This window comes from Cupressus sempervirens, chromosome 11, assembly GCF_028749045.1.
Source record: "Cupressus sempervirens isolate cs-2001-9-10 chromosome 11, ASM2874904v1, whole genome shotgun sequence".
Classification (NCBI taxonomy): domain Eukaryota; kingdom Viridiplantae; phylum Streptophyta; class Pinopsida; order Cupressales; family Cupressaceae; genus Cupressus; species Cupressus sempervirens.
Genome location: NC_143128.1, coordinates 74,222,420 through 74,242,725, shown reverse-complemented (window position 1 = coordinate 74,242,725; position 20,306 = coordinate 74,222,420). Strand labels below are relative to the sequence as shown.

Here is a 20,306-nt window from a genome sequence, read left to right as displayed (position 1 = left end):
AGTGGAAATACAAGCACAGAGGGTGCCACGTCAAGAGGATACATGAATAATAGACGTGGGCAAAACAACAACAATGCGAACAATAACAATAATAATAGCGGGAGGAGTTGAATTCAGTATGATGTGAACGAACGACCGATTGTTGAATGCTGAGCCTGTAATTTGTGGGGTCACTTTGCCGAGGAGTGCACAACAACAACCACACCAAAATTGTTATGCAGATGGTGCGGACCAGGCGATCAAGAAGATGCAAAGTGCCCAAAATCCGGAGTAAACTTGATCACTATCGGGATGGATGAAGAGCAGGTTCTCGCAATTACGTGGAGGCAAGCAAAAGTGTACCCGGACCCAATAGAAGAAAAGAAAAAATTGGGGGAAGTAGGGGCAGAGATTGAAAAGGCATTGCAGGTGGAGACCTCTTAGTTGAAAGACTCCACCGACACCTCGGCAAGGAACACCACGGAACAAAACATCGTAGGACAGATTTTACAAACGGAGGTACGGGTCAAGATAAATGATTTGCTTCTTACAATGCCTCAGCTCAGATCGACAGTCACAAATATTGCGCTAGCGACAGGAGAACTAAGAAGAGGGAAGGAAATTACCATCGGTCGAGAAGACCCAATGTTGCTGGCACTTGCATCCGGACAGCTTCCAACAGTCGTCGAGATGGGGATTCTTGGAAGTGTGTTGACGGACACAATTGTTAACGAGTCCTGCGTGAACGTCTTACTCGAGGATACCTGGAGGAAGTTGGGACAATTGACGCTGTGGCCACCTACATTTCAGTTGTTGACAGTAGACCAACATGGCATAAAACCTCTCGGTGTTCTGATGGCGCAACCGGTAACAATTGGCACACAGCCGTTCCTGCTTGACTTTGTCATCATCCCGCTGAAGAGAAAAGGATACGACGCAATTTTGGGCCGCGGATGGCTTATTCAAGCCCGAGTTAAACACGACTGGAAGAGAAACACTTTATTACTGGAAAGCAAAGGGAGAAAGTTCGTCATTGATTTGTACACTCAGATGGTGGGAGAAGAAGCTTTGTCATCAGATTTCGAAGAGGAAGATCAAGGGAGGCAGCGTATGGAACCGGATCAGGAGGGAGTCCTGCGGTTGGAAGGAGGATCAACAGATGATGATTTGGATTCAGTCAACGGTCTCTACCACAGGCAAATAGAGGACTACGAACTGTTCCAGAGCTGCAATGTACTGACAATTGAGGAAGGTCCGAGGGGAGATGAATTTCCAAGAGAATTCACCGAGATAGAGGGGGATGCCCCGTTGGATGTCACACCTGCCCATACATTTAGTGAGGGGGAAACAATCAAGTATAATGAAGCCAGATTGCAAACTATGAATTTGGGAGACGATGTTTTTCCAAGAGAATTCACCAAGATAAAGGAGGGGGATGCCTCGTTGGATGTCACACCCGCCCATACATTCAGTGAGGGGGAAACAATCAAGTATAATGAAGCCAGACTGCAAACTATGAATTTGGGAGACGAAGTTGAACCAAGAAACATATTGGTGGGAGATAACTGGGATCCAATATTGAAAGCAGCAACATTCAAGATATTCTTGGAATATAAGGATGTATTTGCATGGACATATAAGGATCTGAAGGGAATACCTCCAGAGTTGTGTGTGCACTGCATCCCACTGGTCGAAGGAGCAGTGTGGGTACGGAAGCGACCCTACAGAATGAATAAGAACTATGTGGCACGAGTTACAGAGGAAATCAATTGGATGCTGGAAGCCGAAATTATTTTCAAGGTGCAGACAAGTGAATGGGTGTCACCTATAGTTATCTCACTGAAGGACACCACCTAGATCCGGATTTGTGTAGACTTTAGATGTCTTAATGCAGTTATGATCAAGGATCCCTTTCCGATTCCATTTACAGACAGCATCCTGGAGGAGGTTGCCGAACATGAAATTTACTCCTTTATGGATGGGTTCTTCGGATACAATCAGATCTTTATAGCAGAGGAGGACAAGTTGAAGACAACGTTTTTCGTCGAAGATGGGGTGTATGCATACAATCGGATGCCATTTGGCTTGTGCAACGTGCTTGCCACCTTCCAACAGATCATATTGCACATCTTTGACAAGATGTCCGTCGGCAACTTCAAAGTGTTCCTCGACGATTGGTCTGTATTCAGCACGGAGGATAGACATCTGGTAGCACTTGGCGAATGTATGGAGTGATGTCAAAGGGCGCAGCTAGCTTTGAACCCCAAGAAGTGCAGATTCATGGTTCCGTAGGGAAGACTGCTTGGACACATTGTCTATAAAGAAGGATTGAAGACCGATCCGGACAAAGTCAGAGTCATCTTGGAAATGCAGCCATCCACTAATTTGATAGAGGTAAAGTCCTTCCTCGGACATATAGCCTATTACAGAAGGTTTATCAAAAATTTTGCCAAGATGTCATATCTGCTAGATAGGTTAAACTGCAAGGGAGAATCATTCAGATGGGAGAAGGAACATGATGACGCATTTGAAGCGCTGAAGGTACGATTAGCTATGGCACCCATCTTGGCATATCCGGATTGTAATAAGGAATTCCATATTTATATCGATGCATCCAATTATGCAATCGAAGCAACCTTGGCACAGGCGGGTAGCCACGGGTTGGATCACCCGATATACTTTGCTAGCCAATTGTTATCAAAAGCGTAGTAGAACTATAGTATGATCGAACGGGAAGCATTGGGAATGGTCTACGCCGTGCAGAAATTCCGTCATTACTTGCTGGCCACACCATTCGTGTTCTATGTAGATCATCAAGCTTTGTTGTACATAATCAATAAACCTGTCATTCAAGGAAGGATCAACAGATGGCTACTTCTGTTGCAGGAGTTTACCTTCAAAATCATTGTAAGGCTGGGGAAGAAACATGTCAGCATTGACCACCTGTCGAGGATCAAAATAGGGGAACCAGAGGATGGTGTGAATGACGGCTTTCTTGACGCGCAGTTGTTTCAGATCGTAGTACTGCCGGAATGGTACAAGAGCATTGAGAAATACCTGTCGACAGGACAGTTTCCAAGTGGAATGCCACCAAATGAAAGGCCCAAGTTGATAATCAGGAGCTGTACCTTCCAGTTGATCAACGGATTGCTCTACAAGATGGGACTAGATCACATCTTGCGACTGTGTGTTAGAGGAAGAGATACCACGGGTGTTAAAAGAAGCACATGAGGGTTCAGCGGGAGGACACATGGGACCTGACACCACTGCGCGGAAGGTATTGCTTCCAGGACTCTAGTGGCCAACAGTGTACAACGATGTGCAGGAATGGGTCGTCGGCTGTGACACTTGCCAACGGGCTGGGAAGCTGCTGAAGAGAGACTTCATGCCACTTAACCCCTCCCATGCGTAGGAACTCTTTGAACGGTGGGGATTGGATTTCATTGGACCCTTGAATGTGAGTAGGACTAGATGGTGCCGGTACATTATTGTCGCAACGGAGTACCTGACCAAGTGGGCGGAGGCATGCGCACTACCAAACAACTCGGCCGTCAGCATAGCCAGGTTTATTTATGAGCAAATCATTACCAGTTATGGAATTCCATTATGGTGAACAAGTGATAGGGGTGGACATTTTGTTAATCATGTCATCCGATTGCTCACCACCGAATTCAAGATTTGTCATTCATTATCGAGTCCGTATTACCCAAGAGCGAACAGATAGGCTGAGGCTACAAATAAAGTTCTGGTATCAATTATTTACAAATCTTGCGCGGTTGAGGAGATTGGGAGGACAAATTACCCTCTGCCCTTTGGGCTTACCGCACGACGTAGTAACGACAGGGCACATGCCATTCTAATTAATGTTCGGACAAGAAGCAGTGGTACCAGCGGAGTTCAAGAATAGCATTGGAAAATAAGCTAGGTGACATGGAAAGCTTAAGGGAGCGGTTGCATAATTTGAATATGCTCAAGGAGAAGCAATTGTTGGCGCAGTGGGCAACAGAGGTGACACAAAACATATGTAAGGTGTGGCATGACAAGCATCTCAAACTCCATAAGTTTTAGTCGGGGCAGTTGGTATTGAAGTACGACGGTCGGAATGAAATCAAATTGGGAAAGTTTAAGGTTAGATGGGTCAGACCATACCAGATTAGGGAGGTCGGCGACAATGGAGCGATGAAATTGTGGACCTTGGACTCTGTCGTCATCGCAGAATGGCCAGATGACTCCCTTGTCGTCACAGAATGGCGGCGCGTGGAGGCAAAATTGAGGTGCTGTATATTTGGAAAAAAAACAAAAAACAAAAAACAAAAAGAAAAGGTCAAAAAAAATAAAAATAAACGAAGTGTGCCCACGGGCACACCCCATGGACTGTTGCTCCGTGGGCAAGCTGTCCCACGGCCAATTTTCCATGGGGTGTCTCTAGCCCACAAGCATTATATTTCCGTGGACTTACTTTCATTTTCTGCGCCTGAGCCTTCACCTTCCACGGAGTTTTCTTTTGTTCATCCGCAGACTCTTGTCTTCCCCATGGAGGTTTATTTGCGGACCTCTCTTCTTTTCCGCGCATGCTCTTCTTCCTTTTTTTCGCTGTCATTGTTCATTCGCGCGAGCGCTCATCCGTGGAGGTTGTTTACCTCTTCGCAGACTGCCTTAATCCCCTGCGGGTTTATTCCTTTTGCGGATGTTGTCTTCCCACGTTCAACACTTATTTTCCTCGGACAATCTTTTCTCACCTTCGCGCGAACTCTTCTCTTCCCACGACTGTCTTTCTGCATCCTGCTTTGACCTGGTATCTGTATCAGACAACATCTCTAATCCATTTCCATCCATATATTCCATGGTTAGGCCCTGATGTACCCAGATCAAAATCTCTAAATCTTTAGATCCTAGGCTGAATACAATGATTAAGAGGTTGTGGATATGTTAGAGCAACATCCAGTGAACGAAAGATGTCCTGTGATCTTTTCATGGTTGTGGAGCTGTCTATTTGTGTAGAAGGTTACAACATTCAGCATCGTGCGAACGAAAGGACCTCTGGAAGACGCGTTAATCTCTTTCCCTCGGGAGACCTCTCCTCCATGCACTCACTCTTCTCTGCGGGGGTACAAGTTTTGTTGCCGTGTGTACGGGAAGATTACTAGACTGAAATCAATGCAAGGAAAGAAACAGACAACCGAAAAATATCTATTCAAGCATATCCTCCGGCAGGTACCCTACATTATAAAGGCATGAAAGAAGTCGTTATTATATGGAATCGGCAGGGAAAAGGAAGCAGTGGAAGAACCAGTTGAAGAGTAGGATGGAGAAGAATGCAAGGGTTTTAGCCTCTAGAATCCGAGTTGCAGGGTCATCTACCTCTAGCAGTAAGAAACAAAAAGTTAGGGAAGAACTCACTCATCTCACTGTCCAGTTTGAGGGACTCAATGGCAGGGAATAGCGGAAGTGGTGGTAGGAAACTCTGGACTCCGACTTGGTTAAGCAAATTTTGATACGAGCACAGGTGCATTGGGCCATCTAGCTTCCATTTTTTTTTTACCCGATTATTTGAATTAGTTTTGTGGACCATGATAGAAGCATATAATTGGCACAATAGAACAAGCACATTTTTGTACAAAAAGCATTGGATGACAGTTTCTTTTAAGCCTAAGGATTTCATGAGGGTTTTTGGCATTCCTGGTCCTGGAGGTGAAAAGGTGGAAATCAAGAATCACAAGCTCTCTCAAGAACGGAAGGAACATTGGATTCGGTCAGTGGGCTGCGATCTTACACCTGACGAGATGGAGTCAGTGATCAAGGGATCTAAATGCAGAGGGCTTCAGTGAGACCTTATTTGGGAAGGCCACTGGAGGTGCATTACGGACGTTATCAAGAGCAAGCTGACAGGGGCAACTCGGGCTTTAGATATAGCGTTGCTGCAGATAGTATTCATGAATGGCATCATGAACGGTATGGTGTACAATTGGGCTACAGTTCTTGCTGACAGGATGGAGGAGTTCATGACACTCCCGCACCGCACATTCTTTATGCCACATCATGCAATTGGCTTATTTCTGGAGGCAGCGGTTAATCAGATACACATGGATGATTTTGAGGCACCACCTCGGGGAAAGTTGGCACAAGGAGAGCCTCTGATATTTTATTAGAGACATTTGGACACGGGTGGGACAACAACAGGACAGAAGAAGGTATTTCGGGGATTGCAGGTGGCTCACGGGGACACTGACAGCCGACGGGAGGAGACTTCGGAGAGTAGCGGGGCGGAGTATGAGGAAGAGAGTACTTTCGTGGAAGTTAGCAGCGAACTAGTAGATAGTGAGCCCACATTTTTCACCCCGCCACAATCGTCATCTTCGGCGCACTTGTCTGCTTCCACGTCACACATTCTTTTTGGTCAGCGTCATGCATCGGTCGTAATGACCCCACCGGCGGTAGTAGATGTTCCATGGGCAGTGGCTGAGGGTCTCCCACCGGCGACAGATGTTGCACCAACGACCACTCCAGGTGTTACTTTCTCCATAGCACTGGCGGATGTTGTTCCAGTTGCACTAGCCAAGCTAGTCCTGTAGAGGGTAGAGTTGCCAATGCCGGAGCCTGAGCCCCAGGTTCGCTTGGATGTGATTGATTGTGATGCAGTCGTCACCATTTCGTCTTCCTTGTTAGTAGTCGCTGAGCTAGTACAGACAGTCTAGTCAGCCTAGCTAGCATAGCAGGAGGAGAGCATGGAGCCCGCATAGTTAGAGAAGCCGAAGGTGATGGATAGAGCCAATGCTTTCTTGAGACAGCAATTTCGACTCATCCCTGCCAAGGTTGGTTTGTCCATCCAGTCCCTAGGGCAGCTAGGAGTATCGGCTATAGTACCAGAGCCTGAGGAGGTGGGGGTGCCACAGGCCGAGGTTGCGCCAAGAGGAGAGGAGGCCACATCGGATGTGGGGATGGTTCCTGCAGATGAGGAAGAGAATAGTGATGCGGAATGAACGATGGAGGGTTTTGCAAAGGAGGATTATGGGTCGAATGAGGACAGGTGCAGGGACTATCGCAAGACTATGAAGGCTGCGATTCAGAAGGGACACAATGTGGCATTGTAAGCTATGACTTGGCGGAGAGAGTGGCATTTGGTTCGAGCTTACATCAGGGGGATTTGTTTGCAGCGGTTCCGTTCATGTTTTGAGGAGAGGGGTTGGCCAGCGGTTGAGACACCAGAGGTGTTGGTAGATTGGGCCACCGAGCCAGAGTTGGGGCCTCGTGACACTCCGCTGGAGAAGTTGGTGCATTAGATTGTGGGCCTGTATAAGGAGGTTTATTATGCTCGCAGTTGCGCGGAGGCAGACAGGGCAGCGGACAAGATTGTAGTTGAGAGATCTTTGGCAATTGAGAGGGAGGTTTGAGAGAAGTTAGCGGTGGACTTGACCAGCCAGCAGGCAGCATGGGTAGTTGAGCGGGCAGCTTTGTTGAGGGATAAGGAAGCGGTTGTACGGGATAAGGATGCGGTTGAGCACGAGTTACAGTTAGCTAGGACATAGGCTATGGATGTTGCACTTCTTCTGAAGGAGGCCGTAGAGGTTAATTCACAGATTCAGAAGGATCTACGCATCCGGACAGATCAGGTGTATGAGTTTCGTCGCCAACAACACTCTTCTGGGGCACCACCTCCTCTCTAGTATTTCTTTTGTTTTGTTGTATGTGAGTTGTCTCCTATTTTGTTAGTCGTTAGGAGACGACTTTTCTTTTTGGGGGGGATGATGTCAACCGACTTGGTTGTCGTCGAAGATTTTGTACTTTGTAGCCGACGTCGGTAAATAGCTTGTAGCGGACATATTGTATGTAGCCAACGAACTCCTTTGGGAAGGTTCCTCGGATAGTATTTATACCCCCTTCGGGAGATCATTGTAATAATCAATCATCATAAGCAGAATGTAATGTTTTGGCATATGCGAATAATATACGGAGTTCTACTGTTCGTGTTTCCATTGTCTGTATGCGTTGATCTAATTTACCCGTATGGTAAACAATAGTCCTTACCATAATGAATGGGTGTTCAGTCAATAGAAGCAAGCTAGGAATGGTAAGATGAAGGAGAGCAACGATAGGCCCTACCTCATATGTATGCCAAGGGCCACATGAGGTCAAGGGGGATTATGTATCCACTCTTGGGCTTAGGGTAGCAGGTTTGTGGGGCACCTTATCAAGCCGACCCAACTTAACACTTCTTTAGCGGGGTTGCCTTAATATTAATTTTAGCAAACTAATGACTTGATCATATTTGTTGTTGAAGAAGTTCAACTATGAGTTATGATTATAAATATTAAACCTTAAATGTGTTACAAGGCTTCAACTAGAGAAAAAGGTATCTCTTCAACCTTGATTGTTTGACATAATTTGTGATTTAGGGTAAAATTCAGATAGTCATAATCTGGGGGCATTACAACAACTACCCAAATTTTTTTACTAGGATATTAATTATTATCAGCTCCCCCTTACTGAAAGTTGAAACAATCAAAACAATCTTGAAGAAATAAACATTTTTCTTATCTTTCTCCCCCTTTTCCCATCAAGGACAAAGGCCAACAAAATACCACTGCACAACTCTGATAACATCTACTAGCATCAGTACAGAATAAGAGTAAGTTAGAAAGCATTCCCTAGACAAATGCACCACTCTGACACACTTAGCTAGAAGGAGGAGCAAAAACCTTAGGCCTCTCCCGGAGAATTAAAATGTCTTGATCATATGATGGGACTCATCTTCAGTAGCCTTACTAAGCATAGTAGGAAACTTTTCAACTGACAGATTATCTTCAGCAAATGAGATAGAAGTGGCATGCTCCTCACTAACATCAGCAGTGTGAACATCAACATTTTCTTGATCATCCTCTTCACTATTACTTGGAACAATCACCAAAGTAAAGTGGCTCTCCAGACACATCCGACACTCTTCGCATGATTACTAGAGAACAAAACATTAGCATACATCTTTTTCAAACTTTTGCCCTTATCTTTTCTTCACTAGTAGCAATGGACAAATCTGCCACACCTTCAAACTATGCAGCATCAGTATATTGTAGAGTTTCAATAATGCTCATATAAGACAACACAATTGCCTAAACAATTTTAGACTTTACCTCTTCTATGTAACAAAAATCAACATATAAAACTATATTCTTAAGCCAGTTCCACGGTGTTGATGTAAGTTTATTCCACTACAACATGCAAAATCGAATACTAGTATCCTAGAATGAACTACCAAATTTCCAACTCTCTCTTGAATAAGGGTACTCATATGCTAAACTGTTGTTAGTAGAAATTGTGTATCAGCCGACGGGTCCCTTCGGGAAGGAAATTGTGTATCAGCCGATGGGTCCCTTTGGAAAGGAAATTGTGTATCAGCTGATGGGTCCCTTCTGAAAGATTCTTGTTATGTAGCCGACGGGTCCCTTCGGAAAGGTTTTTGTTATGTAGTGACATGTTGCATGTGGCCGGCGGACTCCTTCGGGAAAGTTATTCGGAAAGTATTTATAACCCCTTCGGGAAGCATTGTATTCATCAGATCATATCATTCAAGCATAATGTAATGTTCTGGCATATGTGAATAATAATAAGAAGAGTTATGCTTTTCGTGTTCGTGTTCATTATCTGTGTGCAATTCTTAATTAACGTATGCGGTAAACATTTGGCATCATTGCTTGATGGACCTGGTATGTAGGCAGGCGAATATGAATTAAATGCTGAATCAGTTGAACAAGAATAAGAATAAGTTGAAGGAAAAGGATGACATACGCATTGTGCAGGAAAATTTAATTTTGGCTCAGCAGACAGAGCGTCGAAGGAGATTTCAGAAATTGCCGATGGAAACAAGAGTGCGGAAGGATTGTTGAAGGAGACTCGACAGCGGCTTGTTTTGGTGGAAGAAGCGAGGGAGGAGATTCTGAACCTGCATACGCCACGGGAAGAGAATCCTGACGGAAGGAGATCGACTCGCATGGCTTGAAGTGCCGAAGGAGCATGAGCGTGGAGTGACCTCTTCGTCCGAGATATACTTCCGGAACAGACAGCTACGGTTGACGAAACCTCTTCTTCACCAAACAACGCGGAAGTCGAAAACAGTGCGGAAGTCGAAAATAGCGCGGGTATAGAAGAATAGCGTAGGTGTGCAAAACAGCGTGGGTGTCCAGAATAGCGCGGGTGTTGGAAATAGTGTGGGTGTGTAGAACAGGTGTGCAGAACAGCGCAGGAGCTCAGAATAGCGCGGGTGTTGGAAACAGCGCGGGAGTGCAGAACAACGCAGGAGCTCAGAACAGTGCATGTGCTCAAAATAGCGCGGGAGTGCAAAACAGCACAGGTACACAACAAAACCCCCAACATACAGTGATAATGGCAGGTTTGAAGGCAAAGTTGCCTAAATTTGATGGTGATGAAGCAGCTGATCCCATTCGACATTGTAAAACATGTGAAATCATCTGGAGGGCAAATGGCATAACAGATACAAATGAATGAATTCGACAATTTCTCGCTACCCTACGGGGTGTTGCGATTGATTGGTTTACTGATACTGATCCACAAAAGTTAAATAGTTGGGATAACATTAAGGAGTTCATCACAGAATTTCAACTTCTGCACGACGATAATGAAATTGTAGCGGAGATATTCAATACCAAACAAAAGAAGAATGAAACAGTACGGGTCTTCGCCAGGAGGTTGAAGGACTTAATCAGTAAAATGGAGAATAAACCGGTAGATGGGCTCTAGAAAAGATGGTTCATTGAAGGTCTTCACTCGAAGCTGCGGAAAAAGATGAAGATCGTGCCACCATTGACATACATTGAAGCATACAATTGGGCAATGAACCTCGAAAGTGACCAGAAGACAAAGAAGAAGAAGAAGACCAACTCATCGGATTCAGATGACGACGAGCCTTCAGGAGAAGATAGCAGTGACGATGAAGGCAGCAGCAAGAAAGTCCGTGCTCTCTAGAAGTACATGATTCAGATGATGGAGTTCAAGAACATGAATAAGGAGACTAAAGGCAACGACCTATGGTGCACGGAGTGCAAGAAAGAAGACCATACGAAGGAATCCTGCCCGTAAGATCAATTTTGTGAGATTTGCTAGATTCTGGGACACTCGGTAAAGGAATGCCCTTTCAATTTGAAAACAAGAACACCGCAACAAGTGTTCTTGACACAGGAGGCATCCCCGTCAAGAGGGAATGGGAACACCAGTACGGAAGGTACCACATCGGGTGGATATAGAAACAACCGACACGGTCAAAACAACAACAATATCGGCAACAACAATAATGGCAAAAGGAGTCGAATTCAGTATGATGCAAATGGTTGGCCGATAGTTCACTGCCTTGCATGCAATCTGTGGGGTCACTTCGCCTGAGACTGTACCACGGCGAACACACCGAAGTTGTTATGTAGATGGTGTGGACCTGGTGATCATGAAGATGCTAGGTGCCCGAAGTCCGGAGTAAACTTGATTACTGTTGGGATAGATGAGGAAGAAGTTCTGGCAATCACTTGGAAGCAAGCAAAGTGTACCCCGACCCAGCGGAAGAAAAGAAGAGACTGGAGGAAGCACGGGCAGAGATCTAAAAAGCAACACAGGCAGAAACGGTACACCTGAAGGACACGCCGAGTACCTCCGTACGGAACTGCGCAGAACAGAACATTGTACGGCAAATATTGCAAGCCCAGATACCCGTCAGGATAAGTGATCTGTTGCTCACTATGCCTTAGCTCCGATTGGCACTCACAAACATCGTTCCCACTGCTCAACTACCAGGAGAACATGGAAGGAAGCAGGAAAGTGGAGCAAGTGTAGCGGACAAAAAGGAGAAGGAAAGTGGCGCAAGTGTAGAAGATCCGATGTTGTTAGCTCTTTCATTCGGACGCTATCCGACGGTTGTTGAAATGGGCATTCTCGGGACTGTGCTAACAGACACGATTGTGGACGGAGGGTTTGGTGTCAATGTGCTGCCAGAGGATAACTGGAAAAAGTTGGGACAGCCAAAGTTGTGGCCACCTACCTTTCAGTTGTTAACAGCCGATCAACATAGAATCAAGCCATTGGGAGTACTCACAATACAACCAGTGACGATTGGAACACAATCGTTCCTGTTGGACTTTGTCGTGATCCCACTGAAGCGGAGAGGATATGATGCCATTTTGGGCTAGGGGTGGCTGATACAAGCCAAGGCAAAACACGATTGGAAGAAAAATACTTTATCACTTGAAAGCAAAGGCTGGAAGTATGTCATCGATCTACACACTTAGATGGTTGGAGAAGAAGCTCTATCGTTGGATTCCGAAGGAGAAGATGATGAGAGGAGGCAGAGTATGGAACCCGATCAGGTTGGAGTGTTACGATTGGAAGGAGATGACGATCTGGATTCAATAAATGGTCTTTACCACTGGCAGATAGAGGATTACGAGCGCTTTCCAAGTTGTAATATGCTAATGATCGAAGAAGGTAAGAAAGAAGAAGGAAATGAATGCCCAAAGGAACACAGAGAAGGCGAAGGAGGAAATGAATGTCCGAAGGAACACAGAAAAGCCGAAGGAGAAAATGAATGTCCGAAGGAACACAGAGAAGCCGACGGAGGAAATGAATGTTTGAAGGAACATGGAGAAGCCGAAGGAGGAAATGAATGTCCAAAGTAATCCAGACAAGCCAAAGAAGGAAAGACGGGTATGACTGAAGTTGAAGGAAAGAACATACAGTACGAACTCGAAAGGAGGAGAGATTCCACTATACGACCGCGCAAGAAGAAAGTATTACGTCGAACCACAGATATAGTAGAAAGGTGCCAACAGCAAGGAAGACACATCATACGGTCCGCACAGGAAACAAAGCGGAAGGGTTTAATAAAAGTTTCAGCAGTACAGAGTGGACGTGTTATTCACAACCAAAAGGGGCAGCTGACGGAGTCCATGGTATAGAGCTTTGGGAACAAACTGGACGATATGGAGATGACACAGAACAGGCGTAGCAGGTTTCAACTCGGATAGTGGGTGTTGAAGTACGACGACCGAAATGAGATCAAACCAGGCAAGTTCAAAGTTAAGTGGGTTAGGCCGTATCAGATCCGGGAAGTAGGGGACAATGGAGTAATAGAATTATGGACTTTGGATGGACAGGAAGTGCCTCAGGGGGTGAATGGCTCGAAGTTGAAAGTATACCATCGCCGGAAGACTTTTGCATTAGAGAATGGCCTTCGGGCGACCCCTTTGTTGTTGCAGACCGATGATGCCGACGGGCGAAGGGAAAATTAACTTTGCTATTGAAAAAACTAAAACAAAAGAAAAAAAGAAAAGAAAAGAAAAGAAAAGTGAGAACCAAAAAAAAAAAAAAAAAAAGGTGTGAAAAGTCACCGTACGGATGTCTTAGGTAATCGTACGGCTTTTCTAAAGTCATTGTACGGCTTGTAATTGCTCAGCGTATGGATTTTCTAATGAAGATGCAGTGTACGGGTTTTAAAAAGCTGCCGTATGGTGTTTAGCAGGCAGGCTATGTACGGGTTTTATGCAGTCACCGTACGGATTTGGAATTTTTTTACAAGGCTGCGCATGGATTTGGAAGCCAGTCATTGTACGGATTTCGGGAGCCAGTCACCGTACGAATTTTGGAGGTTGAGTTACCGTATGGCTTTGTTAAAAAGCTTGCCGTACAGATTTTCTCATAATATGTTATTTGTTGTACGAAATTCGGAGTCTCATTGCGGCTTTCAAAAAAAAAAGTCATCGTACAGATTTTCCAATATGGTCACCGTATGGATTTTCTGAAGCAGCCAATGTACGAATTTTCAGTATAATATGGTATACGGGTTTTGCATAAATGATAAATATGGCGTATGGCTTCTACCAGTTATTGCATTTAGATTTTGAATGGCATTCTAGGTTATTGCATAAGGAATTGGCGTAACATGGCAGAGGGTGGTAGGAGGTTTTCTAAAAAAAATAAAAATAAAAATAAAAAATGTCGATAAATCAAGCGTGCTCAGAATGAGTAACGAAGGATACCAAAGGGAAGGGGAAGCATCAACGATTGCCAGAAAGAGTGTAGAATCGGTAGAAAATGATAGAAATGGTGTGTTCCATGCAGTTTTCTATGGGTTTTGTGTGGCATTGCCCTCTGGACCCCCAGGTGTTGCGGATATCAGTCGTGGGAGTTTGACCAGTTGAGAAGACTTGAAGCTGCTGCAGGCATAGTGTCTGTGTACTAGAGGCACTGAGAGTAGGTGTTGGCCGTGAGGCTGTCTTGGTGGATGCGTAGAGAGCTCGGGAGGAGCTAATCATCCAGTTGAAGCCAATACAACGACACTTGGTTTAGTATACTCGGAATTGGAAGGCAGAAAGCGACACAGGTGGCTATCAGGGTCAGATGTCAGATTGGCTAAGGTGATAGTGTTGAAGACCAGTTAGTCAGTCAATGTATTTTGGTTGTTGATTTGTCTCAGAGATTTTGTAATAGTCGTCAGGAGACGATTTTTCTTTTTGGGGGGGATGATGTCGTCAGTAGAAATTGTGTATCAGCCGACGGGTCCCTTCGGGAAGGAAATTGTGTATCAGCCGATGGGTCCCGTCGGAAAGGAAATTGTGTATCAGCCGACGGGTCCCTTCAGAAAGATTCTTGTTATGTAGCCGACGGGTCCCTTCAGAAAGGTTTTTGTTATGTAGCGACATGTTGTATGTGGCCGACGGACTCCTTCGGGAAAATTATTCGGAAACTATTTATAACCCCTTTGGGAAGCATTGTATTCATCAGATCATATCATTCAAGCATAATGTAATGTTTTGGCATATGTGAATAATAATAAGAAGAGTTCTGCTGTTCGTGTTCGTGTTCATTATCTGTGTGCAATTCTTAATTAACCTATGCGGTAAACATAAACAATGTAAAGATTGTGTGATCAAATGAGACACCCCCAAGGTTCCTTACAATTGTGAACTTCCACTCAGTTTTAATAATGTGATATGCTGGCTATCACAAAGGGTCTACACTTCTATTGATGGGTATCAATTACTTCAACCACTTCCAACCAAACAAACTACAAAGAGATAAGGTTTTAGAAAGGTATTCTACTCCTAGAATGTAAGAAACTATGGACGTCTTTGTGAAACTATGGACGTCTTTGTGACTCTACTAGACTTAGTTTAGCTATCAACATTAACCGAGCTGATGCGATCTCCTAAGGTAAATGTAAGATGTTCAAACTATCACCATTCCATTGATATCATCCATATATGCATATCAACGTGCAAACAAAAATCAATAAAATCATAAATATGCCATTCGACCATGCAAGGCGTACTTACTATCAACAATCAGTTAGTGGTTTAGTCTAAGCAAGCTCACCAAAGATGAATTTAAAATATCTTTCATTCAACTCAAAACTTTCTCACCAACATGAAAAGAAATCCTACTCTAAGCGAGGAGGCGTAGAAACCACATAACACTCCAAATCAAAACAAATAATCCTCCATGAAGACCAACAATGAATTAGCAATTACTTTGATAGCACTATGGCAACATATTCTCCAAGTCTCTCTCTTAGCTAATCTAATCTGATTCTGATCTCATCTTTAATGAATTACAAATGAGAAGACCTTGGCCTATTATAATTATTCAGTTACAATGAAGGGCAAAGATTGACTTAAGATCAAGGACCAAGATTATGCAAACATTGCCCAAATCCACCTAATTGCTGTAAGCATTCATTGCTTTCCCAATTACAATCAAATACCACCTCGTGGGCCAAATAAAAAATTTCATTGCTTTCATGGGCCAATTGTAACAACCAGATTTCCCGGGTCTAATTTATCATTCAACATACTCAAGGATTACAGTTACTATTTTGTTTCATGGGAAGACAGTTATATCATTCATGTTCATGTGAATAAGATTTACCGTTAAAATCAGTTAAACAATATTTCTTAACTAAATACTTGAAGTATCATTAAATTAAATTACTACAGAAATTTAAAACCACATACCTCAGAAAATTGAGTTCGAATCAAACTAGGGATGCTTCTGCAACCACTCGAGTTATTCCACAAATACACTATAACAATTTCATATGATGACTATCATCTACAAACCGCTATCTTAAATTCAAATGATAATTACAATTAATTACTACTATAATTAAAATTTAGGGCATCACAAACCACTGTAACAATTCGAGCATCAATTACTATCGATTCATTTAGGGCTTCTGATACCGCTTCACGACTTAGGGCTTCCGCTACCATGGATTCAATTTAGGGATTCTGCGATGACGGATTTAATTTAGGGCTTCAGATTCCTTTTCCTCTGAATTGCTTAACTGTGACAGTTTCTCAAGATTAGATAAATACTTATATTCGATATTCATATAAACAAATCATAAATTTATCCATGTGTATAATAATGATAACAATGATTATAACTCAATTCAATCTTACCTCATAAATAGAAATGATAACCTATTTTTTGATAAACAATTGAATGCATATCTTATCTCTATCTGTCTCATATCCGACATCTTGAGTGAGGTGAAAACATTGTCAGGGGCTTAACCACCCAACCTCAGACCACAACAAATCCCCACACGATCTCCAATGAGCAAGGCTCTCCCTACCTGGAATTGACGGAAACATCTTACCAACCATTGGGCATCATGATATATATTACGCTATGATTTGGCATCAGGAGATCACCATAACAGGAATATGCATGAGCTATTAATTAACTCATTAAATGATAAATATTGAATTGCCAAAAATTGATACTGATTCATACTATTGAGAATTCCTTTTTCTTACCTCATAACCCATTATCTTGGCTTCACAGCCGGGCGAGTCCCAGGTATTCAGGATTCTCTGATCAGACGGCTCTTTCATTTACTCAAGAAGATTACATACAACTATAATTTCATATTCTATGATTATGTTCTTAAGAGATCTCAAAATGTCAACATTCCTGTATTTCTTTTTAACAGGTCCATCTACGCCTCCTCACCATAATCAGGCCATCAGGCCGGTGACTCCTTGGTGCCTGAACAATTAACCTTTATTGATTTGTATTGTACCTTATTCACCTTATTCTGGTTCTCAGCCTGGTGAAATTCCTTGTTACTCTATTTTATGAACTCATCTCTTTTTTCAAACATTATTTCCAAATTACATAGTAAATGCTATCAAAGAAATTAACCCCTCTTTAAGATAATTTCAGAGAGATTGCCTATTCGGATGTCACTTCCAGCTAACTGATTTTAATAGAAAAATAAGGCTAAGGTGATCAACTGATCTTCAACAGGTTATAATGATTTGATAGAATTTAATATGGACATCCTCTTTCTGGTCTTATGTCACAGCAAGAAACAAAGACAATGTGGAAATGAAAAGACAACTGAATTTGAAAAGACAACTAGAAATGAAACACGATGGGTTACATGTACAGTATGATGATACAAAGAACAAAGTAATTGCCAAGACATATGAGAAATCCTGCACGTCTTCCTATAGGGATGACTGCAAATTTTAAATCAAGAAAGAAAATGAGGTAAAACGTATCTTTCATGGAATTCTAAAGCTATCTTACGTGACTTTATTCTGTATTGAATGTGACTCGGGTTCTTGAGAGAACTCTCCAACCGGCAGCAATATTCCAGCCATAAGCTCCTTATTTACTTGCTGCTTCCTCTGTGACTGATTCTATATGCTTTGTTGAAGGTTCAAAAACGAAAATATGGTTTGCAGGCTGAAAGTAATAATGAACGCCAAGACAAAGAACAAAGTGCCAAGTTACGTTTGAATTTCTTATAATATAGACGTGAGCTTGTCTATACAACTTCCATCGGTTACAAGATTATATTTGGATTCTTTAAACAAATCAAATGAAAAGAAAGGAGACGGAAAGAAAGAAAGAAGATAAAAGATTTTAAAAGTTATTTTAATTATTAAAAATCTAATAAGCATCATCACTAAATTAATTATTAAATTATAATGGTGCTTAATCATTTTGTACGTTTATAAATAATTATTAAAACAACATAACAAAAGATAGATTAAAATCTTATAAGGTACGTTTTATAAATAATTTAATAATTTAAATTAAATTATTTATTAAATAACTCAATTATTTTAATTAAACTATTTATTAAAATAACTCATGCGATTCCACAGATTTATTCTGTTCCAAGTCGCTAGGTCCTCTATCTGTCTGCCCAGTGATGGCGATGCCCTGCCTAATTCTTTTTTGACAATGCTTCCACCCCTTCGGCATGCTCCCTGCAAGGAATTTCTCTGTAATTAAATTATAAATTATATAATCATAAATAATCATAATAGTTAACCTTTCATCCTAATTCCATGAATTCGCGATTAACGATCAACTAACATGTCATCTTCACTTGAAATCATAATGACCAACTATCTTACTATTTCGCTAGATCATATCAAATTAAACTGTCAACTGACTTCATGCAAACCTCAACGGCTATATTCCAGGCTAGGTCAAAAATTGGGATGTAACACCAATAAGAAAATAGATAATATAGAACCATGGAAAGCGACATGGATTTAAGCAAGTGCATGTGGTGTGCAGTGTAAATCACCATGAACTTCGACGAAGTTGAAGCACATGGTGGAAATTTACTCCAACTTAGGCAAGATCTTTTTCCATTCAACATAGCTTTCTCACAAAAGTGTTTTATATCCATTTGTTAATCGCTGCCAATTCTTTATATTAACACAAATAGAAAATCCTCATGATCAAAATACTACCATGTCTCATTGGACTACACTAAGTCTGGTTTTCATTGATGCCTTGAATGTTGCTTCTCTTCCTTGCCCATCACGACTAACACCTCATCTCGCTCTCACATTCAGCTAATTTTTTTGCTATTTCTCAAATATTTAATACTTGAATTTCAAGAGGCTTTTAACTGTTGCCTACTCCAGCACCTAAACCTATCAAAGAGAGTAAAAAGAGGGGATCCCCATTTGTAATGGGGCGATGGTGTGAAATCATCACAACACACAAATTCATCCTATTCTCTAACTTATCAAAAGATCTTTTATAGTCTACTACACTTTTATTCAAAGTATCCAAATTTGTACACACCTTAGTATGATCAATTTTTGACACAACCAAACAATTAATACACTATTTACATGATCATCCAATCACCTTTCCGGACCACAAAGCACTGATCTTACCTCTGGAAAAATCATCATGCCTTGTTGCCATGCTGAGAAGATGCCCGACATCCATTCTGAGGGTTAAACAGATTTATATGAAAACTACCCTTGAGACCCTGTAGTCTGTGGCATTTAACAGAGGAGGAAACAAAACAACATCTAGATTGGATATTGGACCACCATCAGAAGCTCCTTCTGTGTTTGACATCAAATATATCTTGTTCCTTTCTTTCGAATCTTCTATAATCATTGAACAATTATCCTATTTTTCCATATCTTTCTAGAACTTTGCGGTACGTCTTGTAATGTTCCATTTATAGCAAATGAGACCATCACTGCCAAAAGTTTACATGATCAATGTACGATACCTACCAGCAAATGAAATGTGAATCTCTTTCGATAATCAGCAAATTTGTTCATCTACTTTATCCTCTTCATTATATAGACCATGATATCCTCATTAATACAAAATGAACAATACACTTACATCTGCATTCTATAATATTTAATTTTTTTCAATGGTAAACATCCTATTTTGAATGGGGCTTTGCATTGTTATTATTGGAAAGGATTATTTTCTTAGATGGTAGGTAATGGTGCTTCATAGAGTATTTCTCACTACAAAATTAGCATGTTTTTATGAAGGCATCATTGGGACTTATGAATGCTTCTCTTGTCGATTTTATTTGCAGTTATATTTGTTTTAATTCAATTGAATTGTTGCTTTCTAAATCTTAATATGCTTTCTTTAATTGCAAATGACAGGTAAATGAGTTGACAATGCAGCTTGAGAAATGTCAACAATTGCTAAATTCTGTAGCAGGATCCAATGATGCTACGGTTTGAGTTTTGGCCCTATGAACTGGATTCTTATGTGGTTCAAATAAGGAAGGGGAAAATGCAGTTTATTTTCTCTGGCACTATACACATAGTTTTTGTCATTTAATGTACCATATATATATTTGCAACTTTTATTTATTTATTTCCAAAAAGAATAGGAGCAAATATTGAATCTACTATCAGATAGAAATAAGTTATAACCGCTTCCCTAAAAAAATTTCAGTTTCTAAAAGATATCGATAGAAATAAGTTATAACCGCTTCCCTAAAAAAAATTCAGTTTCTAAAAGATATCGAA

The 20,306-nt window shown here is 41.9% G+C and overlaps 1 protein-coding gene across 1 annotated transcript in view; it reads left to right on the top strand.

Moving 5' to 3' along the window:
* Positions 1 to 20,306, top strand: part of LOC149528301 (mediator of RNA polymerase II transcription subunit 9-like) — a 206,242-nt gene that overhangs the window by 105,284 nt on the left and 80,652 nt on the right. The window contains exon 3 of the mRNA XM_089810587.1: positions 19,935 to 20,009. Coding sequence (XP_089666713.1) covers positions 19,935 to 20,009 — 75 coding nt within the window. The remainder of the gene's footprint in view (positions 1 to 19,934; positions 20,010 to 20,306) is intronic.